General features: G+C 54.8%; 2 protein-coding genes across 5 annotated transcripts; one reads left to right on the top strand and one right to left on the bottom strand.

Annotated features, from left to right (window-relative positions):
• The first annotated feature begins 319 nt into the window (after positions 1 to 319).
• ENKD1 (enkurin domain containing 1) lies at positions 320 to 13,047 on the top strand. Of its 3 annotated transcripts, XM_054079135.1 has the most exons (9): positions 659 to 673; positions 1,294 to 1,428; positions 5,656 to 5,780; positions 6,084 to 6,308; positions 7,498 to 7,670; positions 9,341 to 9,502; positions 10,433 to 10,602; positions 11,550 to 11,686; positions 12,201 to 13,047. In XM_054079135.1, exons 3-9 carry the CDS (start codon positions 5,696 to 5,698, stop codon positions 12,359 to 12,361), a joined length of 1,113 nt encoding a protein of 370 aa, XP_053935110.1. In that variant the 5' UTR covers positions 659 to 673; positions 1,294 to 1,428; positions 5,656 to 5,695; the 3' UTR covers positions 12,362 to 13,047. The 3 variants fall into 3 exon arrangements, with proteins under 3 accessions (XP_053935111.1, XP_053935109.1, XP_053935110.1); XM_054079136.1 differs by lacking the exons at positions 659 to 673; positions 1,294 to 1,428 and adding an exon at positions 320 to 338; XM_054079134.1 differs by lacking the exon at positions 1,294 to 1,428 and having other exon boundaries at positions 562 to 673.
• Positions 13,048 to 15,428: 2,381 nt separating this feature from the next.
• PARD6A (par-6 family cell polarity regulator alpha) lies at positions 15,429 to 20,288 on the bottom strand. 2 transcript variants are annotated; one of them, XM_054078859.1, is made up of 3 exons: positions 20,177 to 20,288; positions 19,075 to 19,297; positions 15,429 to 16,325 (listed from the first exon to the last, which is right to left on the bottom strand). In XM_054078859.1, the coding sequence occupies exons 1-3, from the start codon at positions 20,240 to 20,242 to the stop codon at positions 15,541 to 15,543; spliced, it is 1,074 nt and encodes a 357-aa protein (XP_053934834.1). In that variant the 5' UTR covers positions 20,243 to 20,288; the 3' UTR covers positions 15,429 to 15,540. The 2 variants fall into 2 exon arrangements, with proteins under 2 accessions (XP_053934834.1, XP_053934832.1); XM_054078857.1 differs by having other exon boundaries at positions 15,429 to 16,328.
• Positions 20,289 to 20,340: the final 52 nt, after the last annotated feature.

Genomic DNA, 20,340 nt, shown 5'->3' on the forward strand with positions numbered 1-20,340 from the left:
CGTTTCTGATACAAGCCAAGATGCCGTTGGCCTTCTTGGCCACCTGGGCACACTGCTGGCTCATGTTCAGCCGCTATCAACCAACACCCCCAGGTCCTTCTCCTCTGTGCAGCCCTCCAGCCACTCTCCCCGTAGTCTGTAGCTGCACAGGGTTGTTGTGCCCCAAGTGCAGGACCCGGCATTTGTCCTTGTTGAACCTCATGCCATTGGTCTCAGCCCATCGGTCCAGCCTGTTCCGATCCCTTTGGAGCCTCCCTACCCTCCAGCAGATCAACGCTTCCACCCAGCTTAGTGTCATCTGCAAACTTGCTGAGGGTGCACTCAATGCCTTCATCCAGGTCAGTGATAAAGGCCCTGCACAGAGCCGGACGCAGCACCGAGCCCTGGGGGTTCAGCTCACCGCTGCTGACCGGCCTCCAGCTGGAGTTAACTCCAACTCTTCTCGGACAGGTTCGGGCGGGCTCTGCCCCTCCCTGGCCCTGATAAAGGCTGCAGCCTTCCTAGTGCTCCAAAAGCCAGTTTATTTCCCAGTTTTCTCTGCCCCCCCCCCCCCCCCCCCCCGCCGCGCTGCTCCGGGTCCCCGTTCGTCCCGCCCCGCGGAAGCGCCGGGCAGGGGGGGCCGGGCTTTGTGCAGCCGGGGCGGCCCGAGCCAGGGCCCCGAGCCCCGTTCCCGGTGAGTCCCCGCGGTGGCCCGGGGGGAACAGCCCCGGGGAGGTGTGTGTGTATGTGTGTGTGGGGGGGGGGTGGTTCCTGCCCCCCCGCTCTAACCCCGTGGGTCCCCCGGCGGGTTTGTATCGTGTCCGCGCTGCTCTGGAACCTCCTCAGCGTGAGGAGATGGAGCTTCTGGGGCGGGTACGGGGAGGCCACGGGGATGGTCGGAGGAATGGAGCACCTCTGCCCTGAGGACAGGCTGGGAGAGCCGGGGCCGTGCAGTCTGCAGGGGAGAGGGCACCGGGGAGGCCTTAGAGCAGCCGCCAGTAACGATAGGGGGACAGGAAAGGTGGGAAGGGTCTTTCTCCAAGGGCACGGAGTGATGGGACGAGAGGGAATGGCTTTATATTGGAGGGGGGAAGATTTAGATCAGACATTAGGAATAAATTCTTCAGTGTGAGAGTGGTGAGGCACTGGCACAGGTTGCCCGGGGAAGCTGAACATCCTGGAGGTGTTCAAGGCCAGGTTGGATGGGCCTTGGGCAGCCTGTTCCAGTGGGAGATGTCCCTGCCCATGGAAAAGGGTTGGAACTGCATGATCTGTAAGGTGGCTTCCAACCTAAACCGTTCTATGATTTCCCAGGACAGCCGTCTCAGCTTTTCTCCATCCCTGGACGCTGTGCTGACTGTCAGGTCCTGTGAACTCCACACGTGGCTCATCCAGGAAAAAGCTCATAGAGGAAAGCTGGAGAAAAGCTATTCATAAAGGCTTCTAAAGGTGATAGGATGAGGGGGAACGGATAGAACTGGAGAGGGGAAGATTCAGACTGGAGAGGGGCAGATTCAGACTGGACATTAGGAAGAATTTCTTCACCACGAGAGTGGTGAGGCACTGGCACAGGTTGCCCAGGGAGGTTGTGGCTGCCCCATCCCTGGAGGTGTTCAAGGCCAGGTTGGATGGGGCCTTAGGCAGCCTGATCCGGTGGGATGTCCCTGTGCATGGTGGAACTGGATGATCTTTAAGGTCCCTTCCAACCCTAGCTATTCTATGATCCTATGATCCCTGCATCTGAAAGGAATCCCACACACTAAGGTGGAGCCTCCCTTGTGTGTTTTGTCCTTCCTTGCTCTCCTGAGAGAGGACTTGGCTGCATCTCTGCAATACCCACACCATTCCCTGCCCACCTGACAGTGCAGCCCTCAATCCTGTCCCGCACGAGGCTGCTGCTGCAGGGTGTCTGTTTGTCTCCTCAGGGAGGCTCTACAAGCTGGCTTTGTTCCTGCAGGGATCTTGGTGGCCATGCACCCAGCTCCTAGGGAGCACGTCCCACATGCAAATGCCAGTATCGCACTTGGCTGTACCTGTCCCTCTTTGTTGTCAGAGACGCAAAAGAGAAAAAGGGTCTTGGGGGCAGGAGCTGGTGGTACCTGAGGGAACCTGCATGGGCAATAGTATTAGGAGAATATTAATCTCTCCCATTGCAATCTGCAAGGGGAAAACACAGGCATGGACTAACACCACTGGGTAGGTTCACAGTGCATTGAGCTCATTTCCTGACCCCTAGTTCTGCAGTAGGTACAGCCCCAAATCTGTGTGCCCTTCTATGTTGGTGTAGCCCTCAGACATGGAAGGTTATCCTGGTGCTACTTTCCACTTTAGCTAAAACTACTGAGGAAGGACACACAGCCAAAACCAGCTGCATGGAGATTAGCCCTTTGATTTGCTGCAGATGATTTGCTTTGCTTATCATGGTTTGTGACAGCTGTGGGATTTTTTTTCCCGTCCTGTTTACAGAGGTTGGCTCATAAAGGCATGAAGCTGGTCTTGCTTAAGCTCTGTGTGTGGTAGCAGCTCCCTGGTTGGGGATCCAGGCATGGTAGAAATGTGATCCATGAAGAAGAGGAAGTGCTTCAAAGCCAGACACAGCAGGTTTAGGGCTGTGAAAAACACCTGCCAAATCCTTGTCCGTTCCCATGTTTTGTAGTTTCCCTAACTACGATGCTGAAAACAAGCCATGAAAGGAAGCCATGGTTCATACAGGCTCTGAAGTATCTCAGTTTACCAGGGTAGCATTTTCACCGCTTGGTAAGCTGGGACAAAGAGTCAAATTAATGTCTCTTAAACTTAGAGGGACAGTGTGGGAGAGGTAGGGCTGAAGCCTGCATTGCTCAGGTCCTAGGCCAGGATTAAACTCTGGTCCTAGTACAGAAGGGAGCAGCCAGTTGGGCTCAGATGGCCTGAGTAAGCAATGCTAAAGTTGTTGGGTTACTCTGGCAACTGCCATGAGCCTGTTTTGTAGCTGTGCTGATTTCAGGTGAGCAGGGAACAGGGCTGGTGCACTCTGTGGCTAGGAGCAGTGGCACCGCTTCCCTAGCGAGTTCAGTCTGTGGGTTAAGAAGAGAGAGGAATTGCATATATATATGTGTGTGTTTACCTGCATTTAACCAGGCTGTGTTTGCGGAGTCTCCCTGCATCTAGCATAATCATCATAGCGTAACGCCACAGAGAAGATGCTTTCCTGGGTGCAAATTGGACAGTATGGCTAAGCCAGCAGTCAGGTCACTGCTGGAAAGGATTGGTCCTGTTCCCTCTGCATTCATAAGCATGTGCTTCTACTATGTTTCCCTTCTGCTTGCTGCCATGCTTCTCTGATCCCTTTGTGGAGGTAACAGCCAAATTACTTTTGGACAGAAGGTCAAACAGGCAGAACTAACCCAGTGAAAGACGCGACTTGTTGCATGCAGGGGCAGTGAGCTGAATCGGCTGAGCACAGGACCATTTGCAGCACAGAGTGGTCATCAGAGATGAAGCAGAAGGATGGGAATGGCAGCAGCAAAGGTCTGCACATCCCCTGTTGCCAGAATGAGCCATGATGTTTTCTCGCTTCTCTCCCCCGAATACACTCACGGTCAGCAGGAGCAGAGCAGCAGCTGGGGCAGTCTGTACTGATCATTGGTAACTGAGGCTTGACTGCTGCTTCTCAGGGCTGAGAGACTGATGCTAGAAGCTTGCGTCCTACATAGGTGATTTCACTGGAGGTACCTGGATATACAAGGTGCTTTCTGTTGTAATAAGATTGTCTCTGATCTTGCAAGATCCCAATCCAGAGGTGATGTGACTTGCAAATCAGGGAGTGGGTATTATTTGCATATTCCCTGTAGCAGGGCAGGGTGCTGTTGGGATGTGGAATGTGACTTGTGTGAAGGCATAAAATGAGTCTTCCATCCCCCGCCTCCCCTCAGCTTGCCTTTCCTCCTTCAATACCCCAGACTAATTATCTGTTCTGTTACAGGTCTTGATTTCAGCCTGATTTTGCATGTAAAGTACTGGGTTTGAAGGCGAGTTCGGGTCAAGATCAAATGTGAATTTCAAGACCAGTAGCTGTTCTGGGGTGACTTTCTGGTGAATGCTTTTTTTCCTAGAATGAGAGAGATTGTTCTGGCTTAGTTGGATCCATTATCAAGGAGATTAAATAATACCAAGATGGTGTCCTTTTTTCTCCAGCTGAGAGTCTGTGTCTGCTCTTCAGATATAGCTTTTCCAGAGTAGCTGAGAGCAGGCTGTACACACATACTGATGTGCAGTAGTCAGCATTGCTTACTTTGCCTCTGCAGTTGTGTCTGGGAGATGAATAACAGCTTTTTGCTAATGGGTCTCATGTCCACAGGGGTGATTTAGCAAAGAAGACTGCAGTGCATTAGTTGCCATGACTCAGGCTCACTCAACCTCATACTAATCGTTTATTGGTTTATAAATTAAACTGCAGATGCCGTGTCCCGTCAGTGCTGGTGTGCTGAGGATCCTGAAAGGGTTCTTCCTGTAGAGTTGTCTCAGAAATCTTTAAATTACTGCCTCGGGAGTCAGAGCATGCAGCTTGTAGCCCCAGCTCTTATAGCAGTGACACCAGCTGAGCTGCCCTGTCGCCTGTCAAAATCATGGTGTGACTCTGGCGAGGTATCAAGGTTCTTGTGGCACCTTTGAAAAGCTCACCAGAAGTCTGTGCCTGTCTGTGCAGCACCTGGCATCCTTGTTTTCTAAGTGGGGAGAAAGTCCCTCAGGTTTCCTGTAGGCCATAGAATGTTGTCCCTAAGATCTTGGTGAGCGTCACGGGGAAATGGATGCTGGTTGCTCCTGTGCTGGAAGGATCTGTGCCTCTTCAGTTGTGGGGAGGAGAGCAGCAGCAGGGACTGGTGAGAGCTGAGGCAAGGGATTTGCAGATCTGTGCTGGTCCCTGTTGATCTGCATTGAAAAGTTATTTAGAAATGAAAAGGATGGGTTTTTTTTAGAGAGGTAACTCTCCATTCTCCTGGAAAGCTGAGAGACAGCTGGGCTGTTTTTGTGTCAGGGCTTTTCCCCAGGAATTTGATGTCTGTGCTGACATGGTCCTAGAGCCTGTGTGGTCCTAGAGCCAGAAGAGTCTTTTGTCTTGGGTCCTTCTGAGGTTCAGCCCCAGCCTGCTCGAGGAGGGGAAGGCACAGCTGTCTCTGGATACAGCAGAGGGCTTTGCCTGTTTGGGGCAGGGGCCTCAGCGTGCTTTGGGGAGGTTGTGTTTGAGCCACAGGAGCTTTTTAGAAAGAGCCCAAGATAATTCACATCTAAGGCTAAAACATATCCAGTGATTTCCAGCCACCTTTCGTTTCCTATTCACCATGGGCACACAGGGCAGCTATAACAGCTCAGCTCCTGCTTGCATATCTGTATGAAGTGTTCCCATATGGAAGAGCAAAGCTGAGAGAGATTTTCTGTATTGAAGGTATTGGTATTAAAGCAACTGCGGACATTTCAGGTTCGATGCTGGTAAAAATGCTGATTAGCCCTGCAATAGAGACAGTGGTACTTAATCCCTTGCCTCACCTGAGTGGAGTCCCATCTGGGGTGGTTTCCTACCTGCAGATCATCTTTGTAGCTGGGTGTGAGCTCTCTAATGAAGGTCAGAAGTTCTCCTATATATATGAAATCTAGCTTTTCAGTGGCTCAGTGAGCCCTGTTCATTTCTGTTCTCAGTGGTGGCCGGTTTCTGTGACGAAGGAAGAGCAACAGCAGGATGTGTGAAGGGCCATCTAGGATTTCTGGACCCATTCCTCCAGACCCCACGCTCTTTCCAAACTATTACAAACGCCCCTTCTCAGGTGAGTCCTTGATGCTTGTTAGAGATGTGCAGTTTTGTACTTTGGTATGATGCAGCTTTGCCATTTGATGTCCTTATTCTTTGGCGTCCTCAATAGTCTTTGTCTCCACTCGCACTGGTGCTGGTGCTTCTGCTTCTTCACGGATAGTGGTCCTAAAGGTGGTCTGTACAGCTGTTTGAAAGTTGGGAAAGCATAAGGTAGAGGTGGAGAGGGGGTTGTCAGCATTGTTTCTAGGCTGTGAGTGAAGAAAACCATGAGGTAAGGTAATTTCCTGATTATCTTCTACTCTGTCTTTCTCTATAGCTCGAGGAAGGCTGGAAGGCAATGCTCAGAAGCTGGATTTTACCTCTGGCCCCCTGGCCCCAGTTCCCAACGCATACCCTGCTTTGAGCAGTATCCGCCAGATCCAGCCAGCCCCTCGCATTCGCCCCAGTGGAAAGGAGTTTCTGGAGAAGGGACAGAAGGGGACACTTGGTCTTTTGCTGCAACTTGAAGGGATCTCCCTTGATGGAGAACTGCCAGTCAAGAGTAAGTACAGCTGAGTTGCTGCTGGCCCAAGTTGTGTTTGGGGCCAGGGATGAAGCATCAGGGATCTGGGTGGGTTCCTCAGCTCTGCTGCCCAAGGAGAGCTTGAGCTTCTCAGAGCCAGTTGCCCCATCTCCTGTGTTTGGTGTGGCTGTGGTGTCCCCAGGCTGTTGCCTGTGCTGCTCCACCTCCCTGACTCCAGCCTGGCCCAGGCCTGCAGCGGAAAGAGGGACTGTAAGAAAGATGCTGTTCAATTTGGACTAGGGGAACTAATCATAGGTGAGAGACTATTGAGAGATGCTGGAAAGAAATCAAGCCTTTGTAGTTTGCTGACTCTGAATATAACCAGTATCTTTATAATTAAAGATGGATCAAGTGAAATTTTAATGTAAAGAGCATGTTTAACCTGGGGAATTCCTTGTTTCTGAAGCCAGGCAGGATTTGGGAAGATTGTATGTGAATACAGAGGATATCTTTGTAAAACGTGTTCCCTTTTCCAATGAGGTCACCCAAAGTACATTCAGAGGTCCAGAAAGGAGATAAGGCTGAGTGCTGGCTGTCACTTGCTTGGCTCCATGTGCTGGCATTGCCCCTCGTCCTGCCTGGTGCCAGCGTGGTGGATGCCAGCTGGTGGCTGCCACAAGTGCTGTGCCAAAGCAGGAGGGGAGTGGAAGAGGGTCTGGGTGTGTCACCTGAGATCTTTCCTGTCTTGGGGAGCCCAAGGATGAATCTTTTTTGATTTGAAAACAAAAAATACGCTCCACAGTCTTGATTATGTCCTTGAGTTTGGGACCGTGGCTGGCCCTGAGCCTAAAACCAGGAACAGCACAGGCTGAAGGCTTGGCAGCTGCTGCTAACCAGCCCTCTTTTTGCTTCAGAAATGCCATGGGATGCTGAACTGGGAGTTGACCTTGCTCTCAATAGGATGCTGGCATAGCTGGTCTAGCACAGTCCAAAATGGGACGAGTGAGCCGCGCTCCCTTAGGGAGCCTGTCAGCACCATTAGTGTGCACAGACCTGCGCTGATCGTCATCTGGGCACTGTGGGATCCTCTGGCAGAAGAGGATTGGTCCAGGAGTGTGCATCTAAGGTGGGGAAAATGCACAGATTGTCTAGTCTGCAGGAGACGTGAGAGCCTGGATGCCTTGGCAGTGTCTGGGGAGTGAAGGCTGTCTCTCCTCTTGCTGTGCAGGGAAAGAGTCCAAAGACCACGAGAAGGAAAATGTGAGGAGAATAAAGGAGATTCAGAAGAAGTGCAAAGAGAAGGAGCGAGCCCGAGAGCACAGCCAGCCCAAGCCTATGAAAGCTCTGTGGAAGTCCCAAAAATATGAAAATGTGGAGTCAAAGGTGAAGGCCAAACTGCAGGTTGGTACCCACTGAGCTCTTGGACTCACCTCGTCTTATGGGGCAGACCAGCTCCGAGGCTCTGTGGGATGGGGAAGGTGAGGGAGGTGGTGCTGAAGCATGGTGGGCAGATGTCACGGTGGGGCTGTACGCTGGGTGAGCTCCTGTGGCTTGGGTCTGCAGAGGAATTGCTGTAATAACCCAAATCCTGCCTGGCCGTATAGACCCCCGCGCAGGGGAAGCGGAAAAGAGGAAAATCTCATCACACCCTCTGCCTGGAGGCTCCTGTTTGTCCCTTCGGTTGTTAGGGATCTACAGATGGTTCCTGGAAGGTGCAGAGCAGCCTTCACAGATATACTCTCTGTCTAGAGGTGCATCCAGATGGCTTTGCAGCTTCCTGGTGTTTGGGGCAATGCTAATCTGAGGTTTGTGCTAAAACCTGTGGTATTCTACCCCATGGATTGTGGTCCTTGGAGGAAGGTCTTTCAGGCTGCATCCAACCTTAGTCCAACTCTTACCACCCTGTGGACCCAACAGTGGGCCATATATCTCCAGACTCTTCTCTAAGCGATTGTCCTGGTGAATGAACGGCAGGGAACACAGACATCTCCAGGCAGTCAGGGTGGAGGCCTCATAGCCCCAAGTCAACCTGCAAGACTGTACGTACCTCCTGTCCTCTGTACACATGCTTGTGGGAGAAGGAATGTGGGGCCATGCCTTATTTCCTCAGGCTTTCTCCACTGCTGAAATGAGCAGGTGTTTGGCTTTGTGATGATTTTTGTTTTCTTTTGGCTTCTTTCTTTTTTCTTGGGATAGTTATTTCTTCTCTGTTGGGTTTCTCCTGTTTAAATGGTGCCTGTGTTGGAGGGCTTTGCAAAATGCACTGTAGCAGTTGCCTGGGTGTTAGTTTACCTATTTGAGCAGAAAGTGAAGTTAAGGCCCACTGGGAGAGGGAAGGAGAGCTGCATCACTGTCTTTGAGTGGATCCACTGCCATCGGTCTGGATCTGGGAGATCCCTGTCGTCCAGGTGACCTCTGTGTTCAGTTGGCGTCTCCCTTCATCCAGAAATAGGTACTGCAGCACCTATGGATGGGGTTGATCCCCACCATGTGCCAGGTTGTGTCCATCCTCATCGTAGTGACCTCTAGGAGGAGAGGCCTTGTGGCTCCCTTCCAGCTCAGCCTTTTGTGGGAGAAGCTCCCTGAGGAAGGGGGAAGGTCAGGGCTGCTGCCTTGGCTGATAAGCTGCTGGCTCTCTGGAGTAGCCTCACACTGTTGGATCCTGCATTCCTGTCAGCCTCAGAACTGTCGGCTGCCAGGAGAAGGCTTTTTCCTTCTGCAAGCCAGTCCATGGTAGCCTTCACCGGTATCTGCTTGGTCTTTGCAACCAACCAGGCTGTGTGGACAGGAATGACACGCTGACCTGCTGCTTGTGCAGACAGGGGGTGCAAGCTGAGTGATGCCTCGAGCACCTCCACTTACACAAACCTTCCCTTGGTGCTCCCTTGCTGAGTCGGAGCCTTTGCGTTCATCCTTATTTCTTCAGTGCTTTCCTCTGGTCTGTTGCCCTCCGGCGCCAGCTTTTGATACCAAAGTAGTTGAGCTTGTGTTTGACCACTCAGACTTTGTTGAGTGAGTTTCTCTTCGCTCCAGCTTTCCTCCACTAGTGTGTGTTTTCTTGCATTTCCCAGGAGAGCTGCCCACCTCCAAATCCAGAGGCTCTAAAATTCCTAAGGGCATATTCTCGCTGTGGCCCTGGGATCAAGCCGTGCAGACCGCTCTCCCCCAGGCCTACCAGAACAAAAGCAGGAGCAGACACAGAGGCTCCAGAGGCACTGAGCTCTGAAACAAAGGTGAGTTGCATTCTAGCTGCATGCTCCCAGGGGTTTCTGTTACTTATCCATATCCCAGGGGTTTCTGGTACTTATCTGTTTTTCCTGCCAAAGCACTCTTTATGTGTTCTTGAGTCAGATATGCTGCATGAACAGGGAGATCTATAAATACTGTTCCTGGCTGAAGGGAAGGAACAGGGCTTTAGTCACTGGAGTGGTGAGACGGGTGTTCAAGGATTGCTAATATTTCCCTCTGTTTTTATCCTTGATCATAGTTAAAGATACTGTGTAGTTCCCTTTGAAAATCTCACCTCCTCACTGTAGAAGTGTCAGTGATCTTAGATCTGCTCTTCCTGGGGCTGTGCAAGAGGCTGTGCAGATCTGGAGACAGCTCCCACCTTAATCAAAGGAACTGTGACTTCTGGATGTTAGATAAAAATTTAGGAAATGGGAGTGCTTTTTAGGAGGAAGAGTTAAATCCATATTACCAGTTAAACCTTTCAGGTAGTCTGTCTGGGAGGTCTTTGTGACTCTTCTCCTTTCCTTGGCAAGTGTGTAGGGTTGTTGGTTTGTTGGTTCCCAAATGCCATGGAATGACTTAATTTAAGCAGGGCTCAAAATGCACCAGTAGGAGCCATGTGGACTATGTCAGGCCTGGTTCTTTCTGTCCTGGCTTTGAGGCCGTGGGTTCAGCTTGAGGACCTTAACAAGGCCAGTTTTAGGCTTGGCTTTTGATGCCTGCCTCCTCAAACTATGGCCATGTCTCCTGCCTGTCTGTGGCTCCACACCTGAGATGGGATGGGCTGAGGGTATGCCCGTCCTGCTGTGGCACACCTGCAATTCAGTGTCTTGTGCAGGTGCCTCTTTGCTTTGCCTCTTGTGGGGTCAAGAGCCACTGCCTGTGTCTGCGTGCTGAGCCACCACCTCCAGTCTCTCTCTCTTGTCTTCCAGCTCCAAGTGGAGGGCAAGAGCATCGACTTCATTAAGCACAATGCCCGCAATGCCAAGCGGGCCCCGCTGCGGCGCTCCCAGTCCCTGCAGGCGCTGACTGACTTGCTGGAACAGAAGCAACGGGAGCAGGAGGAATACAACACCAAGCAAAAGGGCCACATCCCCCAGTAGTATGTATGCCCTTCTCTGGTCACGAGACTTTCTGTAACAAGCCCACCTCCCTTCATCACCTCCCCAGATTCTGCGTAGAAAGACAGGGGGCTGGGGCCAGGCACTCTCACCATATGTGACCAGTGCAGTTTATTGTGTCCTAGGGAATAAATGTAATCCCTGCTGGTTTCTTGACTCAACTAGCATCCTGTGGTCAGATTGACTGAAACAATCTTGTTCAGAAACAATCTTGTCTTCTCTTCCCTTGCTTGCTGTTGTACAATGGTGCTGACTTGGGGATGCAATGTGTGCTCTGATAAATTGCTCCCATTCCTTCATAAGCCTTGCTCCACATGATGAAACTTCAGTATTAAAACGTGTGGGTTTGGAGAAGCAGACAGCTTGCTTTGCCTCACAAGTGCTTATCCTGCCTTGGATGTGGAGCCTGAGGAACATCCAGCTAGTGACTTGTGTTTTGGGGTTCCAGGTGGGTTCTGTGGGCCCCAGCAACTCCTGAGTGACCCTGTCCTAGATGACTGTAGTATCAGTCCTTTGGCTCTCTCGTGTGCCTGCTGTTCCCTGCCAGCATCTCTTGGCTGTGAGCCGCTTTGTTCGACTTCATTCTGTCAGTGGCCTACAGGTGGTTTTGAGAGGATGCAGTGGCCTGGGCCGGAAGCAAGGAGCAGAGAGGAAAACCTTGTCTCCCAGGAGCTCATGTTGGTCTCAGTGTGTTCTAACTGCCCTTCGGTGCTTGTGGAGCATGTTTGCTCACCCGTGCATGTGGGTTAAACCCGGGTACATTGCTCCACAGGGAGGGCATGTGCTGGCAGAGTGGGTCTTGGGTCCTCCAGCAGCAACATGGAGACTAGCGGGGTTTGAAGGGCTCAGTTCCTCTGGCCTCTGCCTCCGTCCCTGGACGGCCCCTTCTGCCAGATGTGCTGACTCGTGCTTTTGTTTGCCTTGCCAGCCTGCTGGAGAGGAAGGAGCTATGGCGCAGGCAGAAAGAAGAGGAGCTACGAAACCTACCAGATCCTGACATGCCACCGGGTCATACCATGATGCCTGAAGACCAGCGGCTGGAGACCCTCAGCAATCTGAAGCAGAGTAAGAAGAAAAGTAATGAGGTTCCCAGCTCAGAGGAACAGGCAATCCTAGCCAGGATTAGGGAGAGAATTCTGGGACCCAGATTCCAGCCACTTGAAGAGTTGCCTGGAGTAAGGCTCATAGCTGGGATGTTGCAGGAATAGCTGCACTTGAGCTGCATGTATGGAATGAGCAGTCTCCTTCAGGTTGGTAAGACCTGCAGGTTACAGGACTGGCTCTCTGCAGCAGGCTTGGCCCAGTGGACCTGATGTTGGGATTACTATTGCTGTTAAAATGGTGGAAAGATTTTGGTTGGAAGGGACCTTCAAAGGTCTTTGGTCCTACCCTTGGTTCTTCAAAGCCGGAGCTGGTCACTAAGGTCCTCCAGCTGAGCTGTGAATCAAAGGACGGATACTCTCTTGAATTCCTCGTTCCAGTGCTCCCACCATTTTCATGACTGAGGATGAGGTTGTAGCATTAGGGGAAGCATGAGTTTCTTTTTTCCTCCACTTACACAGCTTTTTTATTATTATAGGCCAGGAGCAGCTGGTAAAGGACCTGGTGATGCTGCCAGTGCGCACGGACACCCTTAGCATGCAGAAGAGGCGGATAGAGCTGGAGAGGAAGCTCTCCCAGATAGAAGAAGCCCTCAAAATTTTCTCGAGACCCAAGGTTTTCATCAAGCTGGACTCCTGAGCTGGTGGGGCTGGGTATGTTGTGCTGCTCTGCACGAACATCCTCCATCACTTCTCCATCCCTACCAAAGTGATGATGAAGAAGGCAAGTTCAGGACCGTAAGCACACGCAGGTGCCAATAGTGTCCAGCGTGCAGCTGGTATCTCTTGCTCACCTTCCAGTGCTGTGTCTTGTCCAGGAAAAAGGGAGAGAGATGCCCTAATTTATTCTCTGCTGTGTGGTCTGGAGAACAGTTGTCTCTGTGCTGCTTGACTTCTCAGAGATCAGCTCTGCTCTGAGCCCATGGCATCACGTCTTATTTTCCTGTTTTTTTTCCCACATCTAGAAACTGGCATGAAGTCTCCCATGCTGTTGCCGTGGTGTTTGCTGTTCCTCTCTTTCTCCTGAGATGGGCGATGGTCATGGTTCATTCTGGGCACCTGCACTGAGACACAGACCTCATGCTGTATGTCTGCTCTTCATGCCTAGTCCTGAGCACAACCCATCCCACTGCAGCTGGTGCCTTTGCTAGCTGGAATCAGCAGCTTGGGGACAGCTTGGGGACAAATGAAGAGGTGCAGAGCTTCAGTCCTTCCCACCAAGGGAAGAGCTGAGCTGGTTGCAGGGGATCCAGCAGGATGTTTGGAGAAGCCTTGGTTGTCTGTGCGTCAAGACATGCTGCAATAAAGGATCAGTCCCCTCCTTTAGTATGTGTACAGCTCCTGGTGGGTTCAGCAGGGCCTGAAGAGTGGTGGTGGGCAGCAGAAACCAGCAGCACTGATGTTGTGCAGACATGGAGAGAGCCGCAGGTCCTGGTACTGCTTTCCAGAGAAGCCTGAAGTGCTCGGGGCGGTTAGGATTCATAAGGCTGGGGTGTTGCAACGTGGTGATGGAGTTGGAGTGAAGAACATGCACAGAAGTCCTGCCAGATTTCGGTCTGCAGGTGGGCAGGTGCCATCATGGAGGTGAGCTCACTGCCTCCTTGCCTTCAGATGCCACATAGGCACCTGGACAGACCTTTGCAGGGACACTGCTGCATGAAGCATAGAAAGATTTAGCCTTGGACGGATCACTGCAAGGCCCAATCCATCTCATACTCAGGGCAGGGCCAGCTCCACAGCTCCAGACCTTGTCCAGCTGAATTGGGAAAAGCTGCAGGGGATGGGGATGCCGCCACCACCACCTCGCTGGGGCTCTGTCCCCAGGCTGTGCCAGCCTCTCTTGTTGCAGCTTGTGCCTGTTGCCCCATCTCCTTCCGCTGTGTGGGGTAGAGGTGCCCCAACTGTGCACACACAGTTGCCCCAAGTAGGGACCTTAATGCCTGGGGTTGCTCCATCCCTGGGCTGGATTTTGTGGGGTGAGGATGTTGCAGAGTGGTCCAGCACTGCCTGCAGCACCCAGCACTCTGTGGCACCTTGGGCCGTCAGGGGTTGCTGGTCCTGCCAAGGGCCAGGGATGCTTCCTGTGCCTGGGGGCTGGAGGAGCTGAGATGCCAACCAGAGCATCACCCCACACTCCCCTGGAGCTGCCATCAGGGCAAGCACCAGAGCCAGGCTGAGCCAGCTGGGTGAGAGCGGTGCTAAGAGCAGCTGGGGCCATGGTCACCAGTCCCTGCGCACCTCCCTGCCCTGAACAAGTCTGGGCCAACCAGCCCTGCTGTCTGCTTTGCTCCCTGCCCATCTGGGCCCTGGCTGCGTGCAGTGAGTGTTGACCCTGGTGCTGCCAGCCTCAGCCTTCACTGCTCTCCCTTCCTGCCCTGGCAGGGCTGGAGCTCTGGATGGACATTCAAAACCTGAATAGTTGGTGCTGTCCCTTCAGACCCCAAGAGCTGTGGGCCACCTTCCTCCCCCTCCTTCTCACCCAGTCCCACCACATACCCCTCAGAGCAGCGCCGGTGACAAGACCCTGTGTTTTAAGGGCTCTTGGCAGAGCTGGCACAGCCAGACCTTTGGTGCTAAACAACCCACCAGCTCCCACGTGGATACTGGTGAGGTTTTGGCTCCAGTGGCACAGGTGCCTTGGGAGGGGGAGCTGTATGTGGTTGGGCTCTGGAGGTCAGTGAAGGCAACATGACACAGTCGCTTCTTCCCAGCCGGGATGTGCGCTTGTGTCTGCACCCAGCATTGCCCAGTGGCAGCCAGGCCAGTGCACCCAGCACCATCTGCGTTCGCTTCCCATGGGTTTTAATCCAAGGGCCACGGGAAAGCCTTTGTGCTCTGAAGGGTCTGGCACCGCACCGGTGCCATTGCTTCCTCAAGCACCAGAGTACAACTCGGGGGAAAATGGGCTGGAAAAGCTCTGCCCTCAGATGCATCCAACCTGCTGGATTTCGTGCCTGGGCTGCTTCACCAGCAAACGTTGTGGTTGTACCAGGTTGGGGCAAAAGTGTTGATGCTGGTGGTGAAGGCTGATACTGCAGGAGGTGCAATGAGGTGGGGATGAAGGACCACGGGGACAGTCAGCCACAGTCTGGCCAGGCCAAACTTGTTGCCAGCCGTGGCAGGAAGGGGAGAAGGTGTCACTGCTGTGAGCCCAACAGGGCCCAGCAGCACCTCCTTGCTGGGGTGTTCTGTGGGCAGGAAGGTGCTGGTCCTGGGGCTGGGCCAGGCCAGCAGCAAAGCAAAGGCCAAAGCCATCACCAGCCCAGCTGTTCGGTGCTGGGAAAGGGATCAATGGCATGGGGAGCCCCAGGTGATCAGGAAGGGTGGGTATGGCCCCTTTGAGCCCACAGCTGGAGGAGGAAGATGGAGCTGCAGTACCAACAGCAGCGTTTTCTGGGGCAGTGTGACATCCAAGGTGCTGCTGCCAGCCTGGGTGCCACCCAGCTCTCTATGGATGTCACCAGGGTGTTCCCTGTATAGAGAGGGCACTGCAGCAGTAACAAGATGGGAAACTGGGGAGCCAGGTAAGCCTCATGGCATCGGGTCACCAATCGCTGCCCAAAACAGCCTGGACATGTGCCATGGGATAGGGATGTGCAGGGGGGAGGACGTACTGCAGTGTCCCCCCAAACCAGTGTTCAGCCCCTGTGGTGATGTGAACCAGGGAAAAGCAGAGATGCTTTCTAGAAAAGGCTTTACTGTCCATTTCAATATATTAATTGATGATGCATATTCTGGTAGAATGATTGAAAAAAAAATCTCTTGCTTGGAAGAGGTGGAGCGGGAGGCAAGGGGGCTCACAGGGGCAGTGCCCCGTGGCTATAGGGTGAGGAGAGTGCCGTCCTCCCTCTCGCTGCCCCGGTCAGGGCTGCCGTCGTGGCTGCCAAGGGACTGCAGGGAGCCCCGCGAGCTGTGTGGGGACAGGCTCTGCGGGAGGGGTCCATCTGCGGGGCCCCCGTTGGGGCAGCCCCCGGGGATGTAGTGGGATGTGCTGTCACTCTCGATGACCAGGTCACCCTCCTCGTCGCTCTCGGCCGTGCTGTAGTTGCTCAGGTACTGTGAGGCCGGGCTGGGCGTCTGCTGGCTGGGGGTGCTGTCCGTGGACACGCCCGAGCTGCCCGACGCCTTGCTGCTACGGATGACGTTGTTGCGCTGGTTGGCTGGCTTGACAGTGATGATCAGGTTGTGGCTGTTGGCCACCATCATGTCTGTCACTTGGTCCAGGGACTTGCCAGCTACGTTGATGCCATTGACCTCCAGGATCTCATCACTCACTGCCAGCAGCCCTGTGCTCTCGGCCAAGCCACCTTTCACCAAGCGCGAGATAAAGATGCCAGGCACCTTCTCGACACCCTGTGGGGCCACACGCACGCTGATGCCGTCACGGATGTAGAAGCCCAGCGGCTTGTCGGAGCCGTGCTTGTGGAGCCGCACGCGGCGGTGGCTCTCGGGCAGGATGTCGACGTCGATGATGGAGGAGATCTGTCGGAAGTCCTGGGGCATGCCGATGAGGAGGTGAGGCTTGGCCCGGTAGTGCGTGGGGCGCAGCAGTCCCTTCTTCTTCCGCTGCAAAGAGTTCGAGGCAAAGACGCTGGCATCAGACTCTGCTGTAAGGAGCAAAGGAGGACATGGGTCAGGCACCACAGCTGCCCAGGAATGCAACTGCATGCCCTCGGCGTTAGAGAAGCCAGTAGAAGTGCTCACCGGCTTTTCCTCCCTGGAACATCACCCCAGCTTTTCCTGCAGTCTGTCTCTGCCGAGCCCATCTCCTGGGATTACCCAGCGTACACGAGGCCAGGATTAGTGGGATCGAGGCAGTGATTCAGCCTTAATCACACTTTAAGCCAAACACTGCAGCTTAACGCTAGAGCTGCCAGTTGTGATGGCCCGGGAGCCGTGGCTGTGCCCCACTTTGGGTTGGGGAGACGGTACCCCCCTGCACGAGGAGGTGGCAGCCAGCTCCCTGAGGGCGAGTCCAGCCTCATGAGACAGCAGCAGAGTCCCTTGTACCTGCTGGAGCAGGGCCATCCTGGGCACAGGATGGGGATGGCTGCACCTGTGTCCTGAAAAGCCCTGCCATTCCCAGGAACATAAGACTCCCAGCCTCCTGGAGACACATCCCAGGGCTGTAGCATCCCTGGGATTCCTGAACATCCTAAGCAGTGATTTGCACCACTGTCCCTTATTCCACCATCTGGCACCACCACACAGGGTTTGACTCCATCCTCCCTGACCCTGCCCTGTGGTTGGTCCATGGGGCCTGGCTCCACCATACCCCCTCCTCCACATCCCCCAGGCGCTGGGAAGCATCCCCTGGGTCCTCTCTGGTTTCCCCCCATCTCTTTCCATGGGGGTGTCCAGGTCTGGATGCTGCATTGCCAGCACGTTCCCCGTGATGCCCACCCCCAAGCACCCACACCTTGCTCCAGCCACAGGGGTGCTGGGGATACCCCCAAACCCAGGGGATGAAGGGTTTCTCCCCAGCCAAGCCAGCCTGCCAGGGCTCCTGGGTTATAAATATATCCCTGCACACACAGCCTGGCATATTTTTAGCTCGGGGAAGGGCGGTGGAGGCTTTCCCACAGCTATTTCAGCACACGGCTCCTCTCCAAGGGGCGCAGAGTGGCTGAGCTGGGCAGGTCCAGCACCCCATGGATGAGCCTGCTGGTGGCCTTGGGGATGTGCCAGGCTTTCTCCTGCCCTTCCTGCAAGCCACATCCAGTCAAGATGGGCCAGCGCTGCCATCCCAGCCAGGCTGCACTGAGGAGATGGCTTTACCTGAAGAGGTGACAGCACAGAGAGGACCCAAGCTGCAGCCTTTGCTTTTTGACCCCCGAAACTGGCTGCTGTGGAGCCCATGGATGAGTGCACACCTACGTACACACACGTGTGCACAGCTCCCCACACCTGGTGTGTGAGAGAGGCTCTATTGCCACGCTGCTCGCCGACCCGGACTGGTTCGACCACAGCCCAGCTCTGGGATGACCTGAATCCATTTTAAATCAGCAGTGAGTCACCCAGGGCTCGCTCCCAGCCCCTCTGCATGCCTCCCCGCGGTGCTGCCAGCCCTGCGGGCCCTGTCCCGCAGGCACAGCTGGATGCTAGGTCTCACCGGTGCTGCCTCTCCGCCCTCCTTATTGTGCTGCCTGTGCTGCCAGGGTTGTGGCTGCCCACCCTCCGCACCACACCAGCTCTGTGCAGTCACTCACGGGCCCTCACAGGTTTTTCCCAGCAGCAGATGAGGTGTCTGAGAGCATGATTGATGCTCCCCCAGCAGCCCCGACACACTCAGGTCCACACAGGCTCCTTGTGCCACAGCCTGGGTCCAGGTGTTGATCCAAGAAAAAGGGATGGTTTGGTGCCAGCAGCGGCAGCCCCAAAGCAAACTACAGGCTTCAGCTCAGATCGCCACTGCCAGCCCCCACACTGCGGGGGCCCAGAGGAAATCCATGTCCAGGGCATCCCGCACCACCCTGTTGCAAGAGCCCAGGAAAACTGGCACAGCAGTTCAGGTCAGCCACTGGCATCACCCCTTATCCAAGGACTTCCTACTGACAATATGAGCTGGAAACACAGAGTTGCTCTGGGTGCTGTGCTGGGGAAACAGGGCTTTGGATCAGGCTCTGGCTTTGTGCACTGTTGCTTGATGGTTAGAAAGCATCACTGCTACTCAACTGAGAGAAGAAGGTGAGTTGGTGTTCTTCTCCTCAGCGAAGAGGAGATGTATCTGGAGCGTTGGTCACTGGGAGGCTTTCATCCTCGTTGGGATGTGGTTATCATGGCAATTTAGTGCTCCTGCCCAAGGAAGCTGCTCTCTGAGAATACACTGCTGCAGTCAGGGTGAGCCCTGTACTGCCAGGGAGGAGACGAACCTCCTCCCACAGCCAAAAACTCGGCAGCACCCAGCACCCCAAGAGCTCTGCCAAAAGGATGGGTGCCACTGTCTCCGACAGGGAGCCGATGGGGCTCCCAGTGCAGCGCTCACAGAAGCGACGCAGTGCTTTTCAGGAGTCCATGCAAGCCTGTCTGGAAAATGACTTCAAAGGGGTGAATCGTGAGGATTTGCCTTTGCTTCCTGGGGTGCGTGGGGATGGGCTGGGGCAGGTGCCCCTTGCCATGGGGAAGGGCTGCCAGGGAGAGCCCACGTGGGCACCACAGCCCCGGCAGGGCTCTAGAAGTCTCCTGGTGCTGCCACCTCCACATCTGTCCACCAAAGTAGTGGCTAGAGGTTATGTGACTGGCCAGCCCTGTGGCCAGCATAGCCAAAAGTGGAACCAAGTGGTGCCATGGGATGTGGTTCATCTCCCTTGATGGGGAGGACAGATGCAGTGAGCTTCTCCAGCTTTCACTTACCCTTCTTCTGGATGATGACTCTAAGGAGGAGGTTGGTGGGAGACAGGGCTTTGTGGTAGTTGTCGTCATTGTTGATTGGCAAGAGGTCACCGTGGATGTCCGTGTAGCCCAGGAGCACATCCACCTCTGGAATCTGGTGCACCGTCTGCAGCAGGTGGTAGAAGTCCTGGAAGCTGGCCGCGTCAGAGCGCTTCATGGCAAAGCGGCGAAATTCAGCTTCGAACTACAGAGGAAGAGGAGGAGGAAGAGAGTGAGGCTGGGCAGGGCTGGCTCCAGCTGTCAGGGCTCATGTAGGCAGGGCACGGTGTGGAGCTGCCGTGGGGCAGGCAGAGCTGGGCACTGCCAGCTCCACAGCCCTGGCAGCACCGAGGCAGCAGGACCTGTCGGCCAGAGCCCACCCCAAAAGCAAAATAAAAGGAGTGGGGCCATTCTCCTGCCCAAACACTGAAGTGATGAGGCAGAGAGGTGTCCAAATGGCAGAGGAAGGACCGTCTGCCCATACGACAGCAGAGACCGTGCTGTCGGCAGGCCCTTCCCTGTGACACGGGTGTTGCCGGAGCACTGGGTAAGCAATAGTGTTAATTATTGCCTCCTTCAGTCACTACGAAGGGAAGCCAATTAAGAACAGGCTGAGGAAGGCTGCAAGGATCGCGCCACCCGCCTGAGGGGGATCCCATCCCAGCTGTGGGGATTGAGGCAGGTGGTGGGAGCATCCTGGCATGGAGGCACCGTGCGCTGCCAGGGTCCCGGGCAGGCGAGGGCACAGCTGGGTGAGCGCACAGCTGGACAGAGGTGCAGCAAGGGAGTGCGCACACCTGGGTGAGCACAGGGCTGGGTGAGCACAGGGCTGGGCAGAGGTGCAGCAAGGGAGGGTGAACATCTGGGCGAGCACAGGGCTGGGTGGGTGGGCACAGCTGGGCAGCGGTGCAGCCAGGGAGCGTGCACATCTGGGCGAGCGCAGCGCAGCGCTGGGCGGCCACAGCTGGGCGAAGGCGCGCGCCAGGTGTGCTCACATCTGGATGAGCGCGCGCACCTGGCGGGGACCGCATCGGCGGGGGCTCCATCCCGCGCTGCCGCCGCCGCCGCGGCGGAGGGCTCTTACCTTGCTCTTAACGGCGATGACGGGCTCGGCGGCGCGCGGCGGCGGCGCGCGGTGGTGCTTGGCCATGCTGGGGCCGCGCCGCGCCGGGCCCCCTCCCGCGGCCACGGGGAAGCTTCGCCGGCTGCGACGTCACGGTGGGGCCGCCCCGCCATTGGCCCGGCCGC

Source organism: Cuculus canorus, chromosome 13, assembly GCF_017976375.1.
Source record: "Cuculus canorus isolate bCucCan1 chromosome 13, bCucCan1.pri, whole genome shotgun sequence".
In the NCBI taxonomy this organism is placed as follows: Eukaryota; Metazoa; Chordata; class Aves; order Cuculiformes; family Cuculidae; genus Cuculus; species Cuculus canorus.

Coding starts and splice junctions, on each gene's coding strand:
- PARD6A (XM_054078857.1), bottom strand. CDS start 20,242: ATGGCCAAGCACCACCGCGCGCCGCCGCCGCGCGCCGCCGAGCCCGTC. Junction 19,298..20,176: donor TCATCGCCGTTAAGAGCAAG/GTAAGAGCCCTC, acceptor CTTCCTCTGTAG/TTCGAAGCTGAATTTCGCCG. Junction 16,329..19,074: donor AGTCATCATCCAGAAGAAGG/GTAAGTGAAAGC, acceptor TGCTCCTTACAG/CAGAGTCTGATGCCAGCGTC.
- ENKD1 (XM_054079136.1), top strand. CDS start 5,696: ATGTGTGAAGGGCCATCTAGGATTTCTGGACCCATTCCTCCAGACCCC. Junction 5,781..6,083: donor TTACAAACGCCCCTTCTCAG/GTGAGTCCTTGA, acceptor CTTTCTCTATAG/CTCGAGGAAGGCTGGAAGGC. Junction 9,503..10,432: donor CACTGAGCTCTGAAACAAAG/GTGAGTTGCATT, acceptor CTTGTCTTCCAG/CTCCAAGTGGAGGGCAAGAG.